At 35.5% G+C, this 18,468-nt stretch overlaps 1 protein-coding gene across 1 annotated transcript; it reads right to left on the bottom strand.

Annotated features, from left to right (window-relative positions):
* Nucleotides 1-478: 478 nt before the first annotated feature.
* On the bottom strand, nucleotides 479-4,188 carry LOC127098682 (protein FLX-like 1). Its single transcript, XM_051037341.1, has 4 exons — nucleotides 3,532-4,188; nucleotides 1,166-1,332; nucleotides 968-1,047; nucleotides 479-779 (listed from the first exon to the last, which is right to left on the bottom strand). The coding sequence occupies exons 1-4, from the start codon at nucleotides 4,053-4,055 to the stop codon at nucleotides 684-686; spliced, it is 867 nt and encodes a 288-aa protein (XP_050893298.1). The 5' UTR covers nucleotides 4,056-4,188; the 3' UTR covers nucleotides 479-683.
* Nucleotides 4,189-18,468: the final 14,280 nt, after the last annotated feature.

Below are 18,468 nucleotides of genomic sequence, written 5' to 3'. Positions count from 1 at the left end.
AACATACATTTAAATGTTTCTATGAATTAATAAGAACTTCAAACATTGATAATACTAGTAAAGCACTACTTTCTAATGATGTAGAAGAAAGACAAACAGAATCTCAAATCACAGGTTTTTCCAAAAACCAGCCCAGTTTACTTAATTCACTTCTTTCCAAATGACAATTGGAAGGTTTAATAAATGTCAAAGTCTATGAAAGCTTTAAACCCGCTGTGGTTTCCGCAAATGTCAATAGAGTATAGCTAAAATTTACTTTCTATTCAATATTTAAAGAATTTTAACTATTGATAGAAACTAACACTTTTCATGTCTAACTTTATCCGTAATTTTAGTGGTTAAAATTGATGAGTTCACCAATTTACATGCACAAGATAGATTATATCTTATCTATATAAAAGAAAGATACAATACATATTAAAATAAGAGTATTGAAAAGCGATGTGCATGACTTGGAAGAAATGCAAAGAGAGTTAGATGAACAAATAAATATTGTTGGCTCTATCATATCTACTTCACGTGTTTCTCATACAATATTAAGAATATATAATATACACATCATTATCAGATATCAGCAAAGTTATAAGCAGTTATTGAACCGATAATTTCAGGGGGAATGTTTGTGATATGCTACAATGTTAATTTTTTTCCTTTCATAAAATAAAATAAAGTATAGCTGAAAACTATCTTGGCCCTTGTGTCTGCTGAAGGTCATAGGGATGATGCAATGTTGCCCCATACGCATATTGTTGTGGATGAGCTTCAATCCCAGCATGGATCTGAAAATGTTTGCAAGTCTAAATTATTCATTCGCAAATTATTATTTTATAGAATAATTAGTATTGCTTCATTTTCTCCTCGTTAATATTCAAGTTAATAGTATTTCGGATGCAGACTCGAGTATAATTTGACAACAAAATTCCTGAGATTATATTAAATAAAATAAGTGAGTAATGTTGCAACATACCTGATGCATGCTATAAGTATCAGGAGGGTATGTGACTCCAACAAACCCCATATCAGGATTGTTTGCATGATATACCGGGCCTGTATAGAAACAACTCCACAGATTCAGAACACGAACTTCAACCAAAGTCTCAATTTATGTTTTAGCTGTATTATTAAGTAAGCACTTCAAAATGAATGACCAAGAATGTCAAATTACTTGGATTTGCAGCAGCAACAATGGCAGCCCTTGCTCTCTTTTCTGCATTAGCCAGCTCAGCACGTAACTTTTCAACCTCACGGGTCATAATGATCATATTGTTGTCCATTACCCGTTTTTGCTCTAGGTTATTAGCATGTGTCTTCTTCTCAAACTCAATGGCATTCCTACATGCATTAGTGAATCAAAGTTAAAACATGGCCAATGTTTATGCCGTGACTTTTACGGTTAGAGTTTGATAAGCAATTGAACTGAGTGCAGGATTCAAAAATTATAAATCAGAGCAAACAGAGAATATGTAAGATATAAATCAGACATGCTTCCACACACACACTTAACAATAAAATCATATCTTGATAAATAGAATAACACATTAACTCCACTTGAGATTCTACTATCTTTATATTAGCGGGTATTACACCAACATTCCCTCATGTACTCATTCCCAATCCCATATTATCTCATTGTCCAATCATCAGTTATAACATCCTCACCAAACATTAAGTTTTTTCCTAGTAAACTTTTACCACCAAGCATTGAATCACATATGACATCACACGGCTTACATCTTCCTTTATTTTTCAATCATTTTGTACATTTTCTTTTAGTAAAAAAAAAAAAGAATTCATTGAATGGCTTCCAAAAAAACTTAGTACAGGAAGTGCAACAGAGCAGGGGCAAATAATACAAGTCTAATACAAAAAGATGCAACTAAACAGTAGAGAGCATAATCTTCCACATATCTAAAGTAACATCAACACAAAGCTAGCCAAGCAAAGATTCCCTACAAATGTTATATAGCCTTATTACATACACCAACTACACAGGGATCTTGAGCCACTCCAGGCCAGGCCTAACAAGTAAAATAAACACGAGAAACACCCAAAGTCATCCCACAGTAGCAAATACTTGAAGAATCACTTCCGCAAAACCACCTACAATTCAATGGACCACTTTAATGTGTGGAATACTCAATCCATGCAACTCATATTACTTAACAATATTGAAGATTACAACATATAGGATTCATGCACCAACTTGATAAAGATTATTTATTCGGGATCATCAGCCGCCTTTGCTTTGATCCAGAACCAACCAACTCAGTGATTTAACGAGGTTTAGTATATTCGTTATAGTAAATTTAAACTTATAATCAATAAAAATTATATCATTCCTCATAAATCAAAAGGACCAGACCATACTACCGCGTGCCATTTTGTATGGTGACTCCAAGAATCCGAAAAAATTATGTATATATTTCAATTGATTGATAATTTTTATAAAAATTGATATAAATGGGATAAGTTATTGCTGTTAAAAAATAAATGGCCCTTTTGAATTAAGAAATAAGCATTAGTAGTAAGCTATTTTGTTAGTATCTATGGATAGTCTAACAGCAATGCGACGATAACAATCAAGCATTCACCAATTAGATAGTATCTAGAGGTTTTGTACTAATAACTATAAACAGTCTTGACACTTTAAACTGAAAGTGTACCCCAGTGTCCGACACGTGTCAATGTTCAACACCAAAACATATACTAATATTCAATAACTTCTATTTTATTAAATTATTATCGTGTCTACAAGCGAGTCGGTGTTTATGCTTGTGTTAATGCTTCATAGCTAACTTATTATAAGCTATTTCCATAACAAAAAATGAAACAAAGTCAAATCGTTAGCGTTTGCGTATAAGCTATAAGCTATCTTCAAAAGCTATTTTGAAGAACTTATAAAAATAAGCTAAAAACAGCTTAAAAACATGTCATAAGTTGTTTTCTTCTATGATATCAATCTCAGATAGCAGCGCAACATGACCATCCCAAAAATGGAGCAGAACGAACGTTATTTTAGTGACACGGAGACGAATACGGTTAATACTTATAAATACATGATCGTTAAAAACTAAACTAAATTACTCAAAATTCAGAAAATATTCGTAGATAGAAATAAAAGCTATAAATCTAAAGCAAAACACACTTGCAAGTTGCAAATGCCAATAAAATTCAATAAATAATTTTAAATATAAGGATAATACAATGTATCGTTGATGTGGTGCTCTCGGCCTAGCGTCGTTCAACTAAGGATAATAACTGCGGCTGATGCGGACTTCTTGGTTGTTCCGATTCGTCATGAGATAGCAGCCAGACCGGCCCAGTATGATAACATAGGTTTTCATAAGTTATCTCAAACAATGTCATTAGATAAACCCATAAACAATATCTCAAACAATTTTCATCAGTCTATCAAACAGGCCCTCATTCCTTAAACAACCTAAGCCATTAACACAAATTATATTTGAAAAACACAAAGCCAAAAAAAACAAAAGCATCACAAGCGTTTAACACAGCAAAATTTATTTTTACCTTCCCCGATGAATCTCATGCCGCAACGCTTCAATATCACCTTTGATAGCCGGCAAGGACTTCGAATCATTACGAGCCAAATCGAGTTCACTCTGAATGGACTGCAATTGCGACGTAAGCTCCTTCCGCTCGGCCGCAAGCTCACGCACATCATCCCGCACCTGATCAAGGTCAGACTTCATGGCAGAGACAGCGCGTACCTCGGCGTCCATCTTGAGCGACTTCTCATAGATCCGGCGCACCTCCGCGTCTCGTTCGGCTTTAACATCGGCGGCGGCAACGGAGAGCTGACGGAGTTCTAGTTGAGTGGCGGATAGGTCCTGTTTTAGGGCGAGATGAGTGGCGGCGAGACGCTGGTTTTCGAGGAGGAGGGAATGGAGTTCCCGGTGGCGGGCGTTGATGCGATCTTCGAGGGCGGTGACCGGAAGGGGCCGAGCGGAGGCGGTGGAGGGATGAGAGAGGCGGGGTTCGTCGCGGCGAGCGAGAGAAGAATGTAGATGGTGGTGATGGTTGCGTCCTGCCATTTGCGTTAACTCTCTCTCAGCGCCACTTTGATTTCACGCACGGAGAACAGAAGAAGAGAAGTGACTTGGTTTCAGGACTCACTCATCAAAGAAAATTTCTGCGCATTCATTCTAACTTTTCTTTTAGATTTTATTTAGGTAAACTTTTAAATACCATGAATTTTACAATTGGATATATTTAAAAAATTTAAAATATGCATGTTGTTCTTATAAATACTAGTAAATTATAACTCAGATGTCTATATTAAAAACTTTTTGTCCATAATTTTAATATTTGTATTTATCATTTATTCAGTTTAACGGAAAATGACGGGAATTTATAATAGTTTTAAAAAATAGTTGAATAATCAATTGTCTAGTTTGAAATTATCAAATAATTAGTTGACATCTATTTATTTATTATTGATAAACTATTAATCTTTTCTATCAAAGTGTAGCATCGTGTGGGAAAATAACATATGTTCTTCATCGAAACCTAATTATTCTTCATCTCTTTCTATCTCGAACGCAGAAGTTAAGCTAAGTTACTCACTCAACTTTCAAATAAAAGGTGTATTCATATTGTCTTTCTAATCAAGTGGTAAGAAATTCATTTCCATGTCTTCCTCCCATGCGAAAAGTTTATTAGGAAGAAAATGTTGTGTGAAGCCTCTAAGGTGTCCTACTATTGCAAGAACGATCGTAATAAAGGAAGACTCTTCTGGAGATGTCCATTTCGACAGGATGATGATACATGTGATATATTCATATAGAATGAAGATTTATTTGAAGTAGAAGATGTGAATGGTGTTGGAAATGTAGATGTGAACAAGTTGAAGGATTCGGAAGTCGTGGAACTATTGAGGGAGTTGTATGAAGCTTCAAAGAAGAAAAACAAGAAGTTGATGTAGACGAAATTGAATTCAGAGGCTTATGTTGGGAAAATCAAGTTGATGTGTTTTGTAGTTTTTCTTATGATTAGTATCTACCTTATAGTTAAGTGTAATTGTTGAAGGAGGCGTGTTAGTGTGATGGAATGTTGTTGATTAGTTATTGTATAATGCAACCATCTAAATGTAATGACTGTTTTTTAATGGAATGTTGGTCTTTGTGATACAATAATCATTTAATGTTTATTAAATTTACCCTTAGTGGGGTTTTATCTTTAGAGAAAGTATGAAAAATGGCTCTTCATTTTGGCATAATTTTTTCTGATTTTGGCCTACTTTGGTATGCCTATGATGGCATAATCTACTAAATAAATTAGAAAGAGTATGGCCTGAACATTTGACATAAATTATGGCATATCAGGGACGATTAGAGCAAGGTTATTCCACAAGTTTTTATAGTGATGTAGCTAGTAAAGGTATAAACAATAGAGAAATTAAAGAAGTTATGCTACTAGTAATGGTGAAGGATATCATCTGGACATCACACTTTAGAATAGATGGATTTAAGATCCATTTTATACAGGCACCAAAGATTTGGAAGGTGGTCATGTCTGACATTCAAGGCAAACAATTTGAGGTGTAGATTTTTAAGCCACATCCTAGGGAATTTATTGAAATTCATCTAAAGTTCAGCAAGAATCAACATATATGGTTTAGTGACAAAAATAATCCTTTTAGGACCAGAGTGGAAGAGTTATTAGAACTACGAGTGACTCTAATGGTAGATTTGTTTTTAGAAGCTTGCTTCCTATTCTTTTCCTTAAAGTGACCACTGTGAAGCCCTCATTATCTTGGTCCTCATCTTGATCAGCCATGTTAGCCCATGAGTTTTTCAAAAATTCTTGGACCATTGGTGGTTTAATATCCAATTGTGTTTTCTAGACCCCTTCATCCTGGAGAGTGGCATCAAGAAACTCCAAGTATGAGTCGTTAGAATACACTATCTTCTGAGTATTTTGAATTATATGAATAAGTTTCTTGTTCAAACCACTTGTTTCCCTTGTTGCTACTTATTTCTTGCTAGCTATGTCAATTACATGCTCCTTACTAGATAGGTCAACTACCCAAATCCCTTTTTTCTTTTCCACATATGCTTTTTCATTTCCTATTTTAATTTGGCATTTGCTATGTCTTGATCCTGAATAATTTTCCTCTTGCAATTATCCAAGGCATGTCCAATACAGCTATAGAAAATACAAAAGTCAAGAAGCCTCTTATACTCAACCTAAATAAAGAATGAAAACCTCATTCTTTCCACCAACACTTTATATCTCAACTCCTTGAGTAAATCCAAATTCACTAGCACTCTAACATATAGTCCAGAGGTCCTTTCAAATGATTGTTTATTGGATGTAGATTCAAAACATAACCACTTGTAGGAGCCTACTCCACTCTCCAATGACTTTTCATTGAATGTTGTTCTTCCATTATGTTTTGACAAATATTACACTACTTCATACAATCATTAATTCACAATAATGTTAAGAAAAATAAATCTCATATCTGGATTTTGATATGTACACAACCTTTTATGTTGAACTCTCTATGAAATCTTTACTCGATTCTCGCTTCTTGAATCTTCCAGCTTCACCAATCTGTTCACAGTCTTCGTGTGTGACAATCATCCCTGATCCCACTAAATTGGCTGGAAATTGAAGACAACTCCTACCTTGTTCATAGTCTTCCACATAGCACAACCAATGTCAACCTGGAGAGAAGAACTCCTTATTTTCATTGGAATTTGTCACCACCAGTCACAACAATACCAATCTTGCAAACCTCCTGAAAATCTTCACCAAATCTTCAAGAAATGTTAGTTTCAAGACGCGTCTCCCTCAACAATTACAAATATTCATAATTAATGTATGAATTCAAACTAGAGGTTAAAGATGAAAGAAATTTCAAATCCAAGAGTTTTTGAGTTTTCAAAAGTTGGAAGTTCTTGTTGTTATGCTCTCTTACTATTCTTAATTTTTATGAATTGAGATGATAAAAGAATTTATATGTGCTCGTGTCATACCCCAAAATTTATCTTATCTATTTTCATTTCATCTGACTTAGGGTTTATGATTCATCTGCATACACCTACCTTAATCATGTATTGTAAGATCATTCATTTATACTTACATTTACTTGTAACATCAGTGATTCAAATGATTCTTATTATATATGATACAAAATATTGGATTATGCCAAGGATGTTATCTATCTTCATGGATTAGGTTTTTCTTATGGTGTTCACTTGGAAATATCCCTAATTTTTTTATAGTTCAGATGATTAATTTAGCATCTATTAATTTTGTTTGATGGTTTTCTATAAGACCTGTAACATGATTGGTAAGGAGAGGTGGTGGCATCCACCTAAATCTATTCTCGCCTAAGCTAATCTTGTTGGCGTCATCGTAACCAGAACATTAGGATATCGAAGGGGCGTTTGTCAAATGAATAAAGTTGCTTTTTCCATCGCCGCCACGAAGGAATGTCATGAATTAGAAGTAATGTTCATTGAAGCTAACATCGCCATATTAAAGGGAACCATTACTTGTCTATAATAAGGAGCCAGCGTAAAGCATTAGAAAGCATAGAAGTGGACTATCATTCCAGAGGTATCGGCAATAGGATGATCCAAAACCCTCATTATTATGTAGCTCACTTTTGTTTGCCTCTTAAATAATCTTAGTGTACTAATTTAAAAGCATTTGTCCAGGATTACCTAAGGATGGATATGCAATTAGTGCTACTTATCAGAATGGTCTTTTCTTGAAAAAGAAATCGTGTGTTCTCTTAAGCATGAATATTCTCTTAATGGACTAGCTAATTTTCTTGAGAGGAAAGTCTTTTGGTTTGTCTAGCATACCACTGAGTATTGCAGGGAAAATATTAGCCAAGTTCACTTAATATCATAAGCATGGTTTGCAAAGCGGATTTGATGAAACTTCATGGTTAAGTGAGTTCTCAATGTGTTCAGAATGACATATTTTAAGTTTGTCATAATGCTCAAGACAGCTTTTAACTAGAAGTTATTTTTTGTTGGCATATAATCAAAATCTATGACACATACATGCACTGATTTTAGTTTTTCCAAGCTTCTATGAATAAGTTCATTTGAATTATCTAGGTATATTAAGGGTAACAGACTTTGCATGCCTTCTCTGCTTCTCAAATGAAGTTAAGTTTTGATTCTTTTGAATCCCCTGCTTATAGCATAATGAGATGTTTTATTTTAGCTTACTATTAATGTTAGTATCTAATCTACTATTGCACCAATGTAAGTTTTCTATTAATATCTATCGTTAACATTCTATCTAGTAGTGTTCATGATAAAAAGATAGCAAATGATTCAACTATCATGCAAAAGTTAAGATATCAAATAATTCACCCGCAAAGAGGCGGGATGTGTCATGCCATATCGAGAGTGCCAAAATATAAGTTAACGGAAATCATGAATTTATTAAGTGAGATCGCCGATAAAATCAATAGGTTGAACAAATACAAGTGTGTTTTAAATTAATTATATTTATTGTTGGATAAGGCGGGCTAATTTCTCTGTCGTTTGTAACTAATTTAGAACTTACAGTAAGCAAATGGGTGTCGCTCTTTTCCCCTGCAAGGGTGGGAGACACGTCCTCTTTTTCTAAACTTTTAAAATTATGCAGGATAGTTGTCGGAAGAAACTATATCCTATCGAAGAACTTGAAATTTCAATAAAAAGACATAGATACTATGATCAAAGGGAATCAATATATCACATGAATTAAACAAATAGGAAGTTGAAGAAGGGAAGTCGATCAATCTTGTCAGAGCAACGATCGGATGCAAAATTTAACATCACCATTTGAGTAATATGAACTGTGTATGCTTTTAAACATTTTTATGTAATCCAGCAGGTACAAAAAAATTGTACAAAAACTTTCTCTCCAACAAAAGTAAGGTCTGAGAACAACGAAGACCTCCACAGGGGAATAATCGGCTATGTAAACAATAAATCTTTGGACGGGTTATGTTTAATAAAACCCCTGACCTAATGAAACCAGCTATGTAAACAATAAACATTTGGTCGGGTAATGAAATCGGCTATGTAAATAGTAAACCTTTAGTCGGGTCATGCAAAATAAAAGCCTTTGACCTCCATTTGACGTCAATCTCCATGGGGCTCTAAATGTCGGTCATGCAAATAAAAGTCTTTGACTTTCAGTTGATGTCAAATCTCGGGGAGCTTTGAAAATTGGTCAAGTAAATTGAAACTTATGACCTTAAATTAAAGACCAATTATAAATATACCTCTGGCATCTTGGCTAAATTAGCATACCTCTGGTTCGATCAAGTTAGCATACCTCTGGCCTTAAGAGGTTTGGTTAACTTATCACTGGCCAAATATCCGACATGATCTACTCGGAGTTAGTCGGTCTATGTTTAAAATAACAAGACACATCAGTCAGTAATTCCATACACGCTAGGACTTTAAACTTATACGGTACAAACTTCAGCTAAAAGATAAACTGACTCTCTTGGAGTTGACCATTTTATTTGATTTTCATTCAAACAAATCGGTTGTTATCAAATAGATAAAGCACATTAGGGCTGCATAACAAATCCAAAAGGACCAACAGGATCACAACTAAAATAATCTCATAAGAGCTCGAATATTATTGTCAAAGGATCAGAAAAGCGTCCAAACATTATAAAATACATATGTAAAGGATGACTAAATGATTATGAACCAATGTTCCGATGAGAACTATCTTTGATTTTAATCACACCAAAGACTCTTGGGCATTAGAATCCAACTCACTTGGGTAATGTAAAGAATAAAGCCAGATATACTCAGAATTTTCCAAGACTTGTGATTGTCTAAAAACTATTAGGATTTGGTTACTGCTAACATTCGAAACCCCACATAGGCTATCACAATCCTAATGACAAGGATATGCATTGGCATAGTTAAGGTGGAGCTGCAATTGGTTGAGACCCGTTGGGGCTTTCCGACTTATATATATGTCTAGAACCTACTAAGTTCTACGATGACTAATTAATCGAGACCCACTGGAGCTTTCCGGCTTATATATGTCTAGAACCTACTGAGTTCTACGACGACTAATTAGTCGAGACCCACTGGGGCTTTCCGACTTATATATGTCTAGAATCTATCGAGTTATATGACAACTAATTAGTTGAGACCCACTGGTTATTTCCGACTTATATATGTCTAGAACCTACCGAGTTCTACGATGACTAATTAGTTGAGACCCACTGAGGATCTCCGACTTATATATGTCTAGAACCTACTGAGTTCTACGTCGACTAATTGGTCGAAACCCATTGGGGCTCTCCGACTTCTCTATAAATCCACCAGGGTTCTCTAAATTCAAAGCTGTAAATATTACTGATTTATAACAGGAAATGATTTATCCTTAAGACCACAAACTTAAAAGAAGTCCTTAAAACGCCTACGACAAGTTTATGTGAATCAGGATAAACTCAAAACACTTCACCCTTACATGCCTCGTGCTTTGGGGGCTTATGTATATCACAGGATTTTTATGAGACTGGGTAGCAAGTTTTATGCACATATCAGACACAATTTACTGGGCTCTGAATAGACCGCCCAAGTCAGAGCCATTTTGGCATTCCAAGGGACGAGTCTGTTACAGAACGGTTAATGATGAGTCTGTTACAGAATGGTTAATAAGGAGTCAATTACAAGTAGTTAATAGTTACTAATTAACTATTTAATCAACACATCTTCAGTGTCCAAGGGGGGGAGAGAAGGTTGGCAATATAAAGACCTCACAACCAACACAAAAGACAGGAGGCAGTCGATTGATGAATAACATAAAAAATAGAGAAACACATGAAAACCTTGGACCACCAACAATGATGGCCATTGATCCTACCTAACTTACCTTCAGCCAGACAGGAAGATTGTGATGCCACCTGACCGGCTTCAGGGGGATTTCTCCAAATGATGTTTTATCAAAATCAATCCCCAAATTCCATCATGATTCACTTTCATGACAAGCTCCATGCCAAATTTCATGCCAATGATATATTTGCTTCATCATGCCCAAACAGCCTTGCAACATCAGCATCCATCACACCATGTTATTCCAAACACAAAGCAATGTAATATACTTAATTAATGTAACTTTCATAACAGTTTACACCACAAGATTCATAATGCACACAATAAAATCCAAAGTCATTGTTTGGTTAACCTAGCAGCATACATTATCAACATACCATGTCATCCAACACATATACAGTGCACACCAAAATCACTTTGCCCTAGCAACTCATACATCAATACCAACAATATGTAAGATCAAGACATAGTCTCCTAAGTGTCATACCATACATCAAAATATCCCCACACACAACTTATTGCACATACACATACACCTCAACGGTCATGACTGCTTGGACAATTCACACAACACTATTAACAATGTGAAGCATACACATACATCCAAATGCAAAACCTAAAGCCTACCATGCCATGATATATTAAGCCTATATACGATGCATACATGCCAATCAACCAAACTGTCATGACAAGTTCCATATATCTACACATACATATGATGCACACCCACCAAAATTCATCATATAATCCAAAGTTGTCATTTAACCATCATAGTAATACCCCAAGTTAGCTTATTAACCACCAAGTCATTATGCAAAAAAAATCCAACTTCTAACTGACAGCCTCAATCTAACTTGCAATGCAAACCCAAGACCACATTGTCCTAACTACAACTGTTGAGCTAACTGACCAAGTCAGTTAGCAGCTAACCAAACCAACTACCCTAAGTCAGTTACAAGCCAACAAATCCCTACCCTAATTAGCCAAACCAATTGTCAACTCCTAACTGTCAAGCTATCTAACTAACAGTTATAATCTTAACCAACCTACAAACCATTATCCTAACTGTCAAATAACTACCATGACTGTCATATCTGATTAACTAATTCCTAACTACCTAGGATTGATCAAGTTATCATTAACTAACAGCTACAAACACTAACATACAACAACTAACTTACCTTTTAAGTTAGTTATAAATTAACTTGCATCAATCCCTAAACTAACTAATCTAACAATTTCCAACTATCAAAACCAAATGTTAATTGTCACATAATAAACCTAATGCCATATGTGCAGGGGTAATTACTAAATTTCCCCTAAGCTTCAAATTCCCTCCAAAACACACCAACTAATTTCCACTTCATAACTAACTTCCAAAATCTTTAAACAAACACACTTTGAACTCAATTTCGACACTAATTACAGTTCAAAAGAAACACAAAAATCATTTTCATTTCCCTTGATTCCAACTAACACAATCTAGCTATTTTTTCATTGATCCTGAACCCTTGATTAGACTGAGTCCAAGATCACAATCCAAGGGTGGGAATTGTTCAATCCTAACCAATTTGCAACAAAATTTCCCTTGAATTCTTCTTCAACCTCTTCTATATAAACCTATTTCTTCCTTTTCAATCGAGATCAACAACCATTTCATAAACTTAGTCTGCCAAATTTCCCTACACTCAATCTTCTTCATCCTCAACTCACTCCCTAACCACCATTAGAGCTCCTTCAAAATACTCCTCAAAGCTTCACGCTGAAGCTCTGAAAGAGTAGAGCTATACCTCTCACAATATTTCGATTTCTATTTTGTATTCTCCTATCCTAATCAATCTACAACAATAACAAACATCTTATAGCCTAATCCATCAGCAAGAATTTTAGAAGAAGAAAAAAGAATCGGAGAAGAAGAGGAAATTTCAAGTAGTGAGGGTTCAGGGCTTACCTGATTGTGAATCTCTGGGTTTCACCATCTTCGTCTTCAACTCCAACCTTGACCAGAATTCTCCTCAGCTATGTAGGTAGGTCACGCCTTTGATTCTTCTTTCTTCATGCTATTCTTGTTACCATGGCATGACTGAGGTGATAGAGGACCATAACCCTAAGGTATTTTCTTGAGATCTTGCTTTCTCTCCATTTAATTTGGATATGAACTTTTAGGGTTCTTGTTTGTTTTGCTTCGAAATAGAGGGATATGATGAATTATAAGGGAAACAAGGTCAAGAAATAGGGAGAGGGTGGTAAGATGATCAAGGTGGTGGTATTTTTATGGTTATTAGTGATGCCCCACTGTTGGAAGCAATTCCCGGTGCGGCGAGGCGATTTTTGGCCACCCCTAAGTTATATAGAGAGAGTAGAACATTTTCTGAGAGGAAAAGAAAGAATGACGGGGAAATGAAACCCTTCCATCCCCTTTGTCCCACTCTGATGGGTTCCAAATCCAACCTAAGTCCACTACTGCACACACTCATTTCTTGCTAACTCACCCCATAATTTTGACTTCAAACAACCAAAACAATAAAATTGGGCCTCCATACCTGGGCCAACGCTCCTTTGTACTCTTCACACCTTTTTTCCTTAGTTCATGCCCCCTGGCAGGGGATATTTTATTCTTTTTTTAGTTAGCTTATTCTTTTTCTTTTAACCATTTTCTTTTAATATGTTTCTAGCATATCAAACAAAAAAATACATTTTTAATTGCATGATTAATGAGAGTTTATTAATTCTATACTAAGATTAATTTTAGGTTATAATTAAGCCCTATAGTTAGTAAGTAGATTAGGATTAAGCATTACATGTTAGCACTAATTGGAATTCTTTAGTTCTTTTGACTTTTTCTTCATTATCTTTTGGTATTTCGGTATTGTTAGCTTGACTTAATGTTTATCATTATCCCCTTGTTGATTTTATTGGTTGATCAAACATACTTTAATCAACTAATTAGGTTAATGACTTTAGGATTCTTAATTTGACTTTCAAAATAAACTACATGCTCTCTTAGTTTTATTCAATTAAGTGATGACAAGTCCCTTGATCACTTTATTTGAATTAGATCTTAGGACTTTCCCTACACATGATCCCTTAGGTCCAAAAAAATCTCATTCCCATTTTAAAACCCTAGAAATAGGTGACCATCAAGACATGATCATACCAAGCTTCATCCCATTCTCTCAAACACATCTTGTATCATCCGTTTAAAACAAAAACTCTCCTTCTCTTTTTTAAAACCTCAAAACACTTGACAACTATGGTGTGAATTGTGCATCACGAGCCTTAAGAAGTGCATAAGAAATAAGAGGGAGTATTCATATCCTTATCCTGAATATCTTTGGATAAAGGATGCATGACCGAGTTATTCAAAGTATTAACCTTCATTCATAGACTTTAGTTCAATTCAAATAAAAACAAATTTCAACATTCATCCTCATACCAAAATCCACAACAATCAATATCAAACACCATTCCTTTTAGACCCAACACAATACCTTTTGGTTTTGACATCCATACTCTCTTTGAGGTTAATCACCATCTCCTGGTTAAAATACCTCTCTCTAGGTTAATCACCAATTATTGGTTAAAGTACCTATTGTTAGACGATAGGCCTAGATCTAGAGGTGTGTGAATACATCCCAAGTTAAAAATTTATCCGAAAATTTGACTTAGAAAAAATTATGGCACGGAAGCAATTTTCAAATATTTCCCGAATCAAAAATCGTTTAACCGAACCTACTATTGAATAGCTCGGATATATGTAAAGGTTTCAATGTTATGATTAAAGGAGAATAGCCATCCAAAACGCATAGGAAATTAAAAAATTTCTCCTTTAGTGATCCTTAAAAATGGGCATGATCAGTGATAGAATCGTTACCTCTTGTGGCGATTGAAACCTTTGATGCATATCTAAGGAGTGATCACGAACGTTGAATGGTAACAACGCCTCTACTCAGTCCCCACGAACGGATTCCTTCAATCGTAATGCTAGTTGCTACGGATGAAGGCTTTGAGTGAGTGAGTGAGAGAGAGAGAGAGAGAAATGAAATTTCAACTGCACAAATGCTTCTGCACAAGGGTTCTATTTATAAAACCACTTGTGTGGGCTGCAAGCTAAAAACCCACTTAAGTGTATGTGGCCCATATCTTATGATATGCCAAAATCACTTAAGCGTGTGCTACCTTACCATATTTCGCATTCTACTTAAGTACATTGTACCTTACGATGTTCTACAATTCACTTAAGTGCACCGTACCTTACGGTGTTCCTTATTTACTCTATCTCTCATCAATTCATCCTTTTGTGTGTGACCCTGTAGGTTTTTGTGACATTAGCAATTATGTTAAATTACGTATTTAACATAATAAACAGTGAGAGGTATCTAGCAACACATCACTGCTACCCAAGACACGAAAATGTCATGTGATCTGACAAATCCTTTTGTGATAATACTTATGTGTATAATTACCCTATTGCCCTTATGTTTATATTGAACATAAGGCATAGACCATGTCATCCTTGTCCAGTTCAATATTGGGCCCTTAGACATTTATCCTATTACGCAAGATGGGCAAATTCCATCTAGGTCACTCATGTCCCTCAACATGCTTTGTGGAGTACCCATCAACTGTCTTTATGGTCATCCAGTTACGGACAATGTTTGATCAGTAATAAGGCACTCGACTCTACATCTAGGGTCCATAGTGGTTTCAGGTCGAAGGGTGGTATACACCAATATCACCATGAGAATAACTGATGACACTTTGCATAACATTCTATATAGTATTCTCATAGCGGGTCAATCCAGTATAAATATTACTCTTAATATTCATACCTATGTTTAAGACTTGGTAACTCCTTATCCATGATCCATGAGATGTGATCATCAGTCTATATACATAATAATATTAATGCTTTAATGTTATCCCACTTTACAACAAAGCTCAACTACGGATATTTTAAGAGTAGTGTCCTTATGTTTAATGGGATCTCATGATTAAGTCACACTTGATACATTAAACGGACTAGCTATTCTAGGGACTTTATTAAACAAACATAATAAAGAAAAAGCCTTTTATTATTAATAAATAATTCGATACAAGTACCAAAAGTATTGGCCTCTAGGGCTTACACCAACAATCCCCCACTAGCACTAGAGCCAATCAGGCATACCCCTAATGCCCATAGATCTAGTATGACCATCATGCTTCTGCTGCGCAAGAGGCTTTGTCAGTGGGTCAGCAATATTGTCAAGTGTAGGTACTCTGTATATTTTCATATCTCCTCTATCTATTATCTCTCGAATGAGGTGATAATGCCTAAGTATGTGTTTGGATCGTTGGTGAGATCTAGGCTCCTTAGCTTGTGCGATAACACCATTGTTATCATAATAGAGACCAATGGGGTCCACAATGCTAGGAACTATATCAAGTTCACTAATGAACTTTTTGACCCAAACAACTTCCTTTACTGCACTTGAGGCAGCAATATACTCGGCCTCGGTTGTAGAATCAACAAATGTATCTTGTTTTGAACTTTTCTAGCTCACAACGCCATCGTTTAAGCAAAACACATAACCAAACTAAGATCTAAAGTTATCCTTATCTGTTTGAAAGCTAGCATCGGTATATCCAATTACAGCAAGCTCATCCTGACCTCCATATATCAAGAATGAGTCCTTAGTCCTTCTCAAATACTTAAGGATATTCTTGACAGTTACCCAATGAACATCATCGAGATCAGATTGATACCTACTCGTTGCACTTAAAGCATATGAGACGTCTGGTCGAGTACATAACATGGAATACATGATAGGTCCTATTGCAGATGCATATGGAATCTTATTCATGCGATCCCTTTCTTCCTTAGTTGAATGGGATTATGTTTTTGATAGACACATGCCATGTTGCATAGGTATGAATCCTTTCTTGGAATCATTCATATTAAAGTGTCTCATCATTTTGTCTATGTATGTACTCTGACTTAGGCCAAGTAGTTTTTGTGATCTATCTCTATAGATCCTTATTCCTAATATATAGGTTGCTTCACCTAGGTCCTTCATAGAAAATCATTTCCCCAACCAATACTTTACTTGTTGCAGGGTAGGGACATCGTTTCCAATGAGTAATATGTCATCTACATACAATACCAGGAAGACGATCATGCTCCCACTAACCTTCTCGTAGACACAAGGCCCATCTTCATTCTTGATGAATCCATATTGTTTTACTGTTTCATCAAAACAAAGATTCTAGCTTCTGGATTCTTGCTTCAATCCATAGCTTGATCTTTGTAACTTACATATCTTTTTGGCTTCTTCTGGTATGTCAAATCCTTCAGGCTGTGTCATGTACACATCCTCAAGAAGATTCCCATTAAGGAAAGCAGTTTTAACATCCATTTTCCATATTTCGTAATCATGGTATGCAGCGTTAGAAAGTAAAATCCGAATAGATTTAAGCATTGCAACTGGTGAAAAGGTTTCATCATAATCAACCCCATGAATTTGTTTATATCCTTTTACAACCAGTCTTGCCTTATAGTTATGTACCTTACTATCCATGTCAGTCTTCTTCTTAAAGACCCACTTGCATCCTATAAGGTTAACTTCTACAGGAGGCTCTACCAAGGTCCAAACCTGGTTTGTGTAGATGGAATCCATTTCATATTTCATGGCTTTTAGCCTCTTCTCAGACTCGGGACCAGTTATAGCCTCTTGGTAGGTCATAGGATCATATTTATCCATGAGTAATACATCACCTTAATCAGTTATGAGATATCCATATCTCTCAGGTAGGTGATGTATCCTGCTTGACCTACATTGGTCTTGTACTACTTGAGCAGGTTGCTCTTCCACAAGTACTTATGTTTCCTGCTCTAATTCCTCCATAGGTGTATCAATGCTTTGTAATTCTTGAATTTGTTCAAGCTCTACTTTCCTCCCACTGATTCCTTTGGAAATAAAATCCTTTTCTAGGAAAACTCCAACTCGAGCGACAAACACTTTGCTCTTTGAAGGATTGCAGAAGTAATACCCTCTTGTTTCTTTAGAATATCCCACAAATAAGCATTTGTCAGATTTAGGCTCGAGCTTAATTGAAATTTATCGTTTCACATAAACTTCACAACCCCAAATCTTCATGTAAGACATATTTAGTTTCTTACCACTCCATATCTCATATGGTGTCTTCTCAACCTTTTTGGATGGAACACGATTAAGTGTGTAAGCTGTTGTCAATAATGCATGTCCCTAAAAGGAGTTTGGAAGATCAACGTGACTCATTATGGATCGGACCATGTCTAACAAGGTTCGATTTCTTCTCTCAGATACACCATTCCATTGGGGTGTTCCAAAAGAATTAAGTTGGGATAGGATCCCACACTCTTTCAGATGGTCATCAAACTCTAGGCTTAAATACTCACCACCTCGATCTGATCGAAGAGTTTTAATATTCTTACCTATTTGGTTTTGTACTTCATTCTTGAATTCCTTGAACTTTTCAAAGGACTCTGATTTGTGTTTCATTAAATAGACATAACCATATCTACTAAAATCATCAATAAATGTGATGAAGTACTAAAAACCTCATATGGCTGGTATGTTCAATGGTCCATATACATCAA

Source organism: Lathyrus oleraceus, chromosome 6 (genome assembly GCF_024323335.1).
Source record: "Lathyrus oleraceus cultivar Zhongwan6 chromosome 6, CAAS_Psat_ZW6_1.0, whole genome shotgun sequence".
Taxonomy (NCBI): Eukaryota; Viridiplantae; Streptophyta; class Magnoliopsida; order Fabales; family Fabaceae; genus Lathyrus; species Lathyrus oleraceus.
The sequence above is the reverse complement of the archived record's forward strand: the minus strand, read 5'-3'. Positions and strand labels throughout refer to the sequence as shown.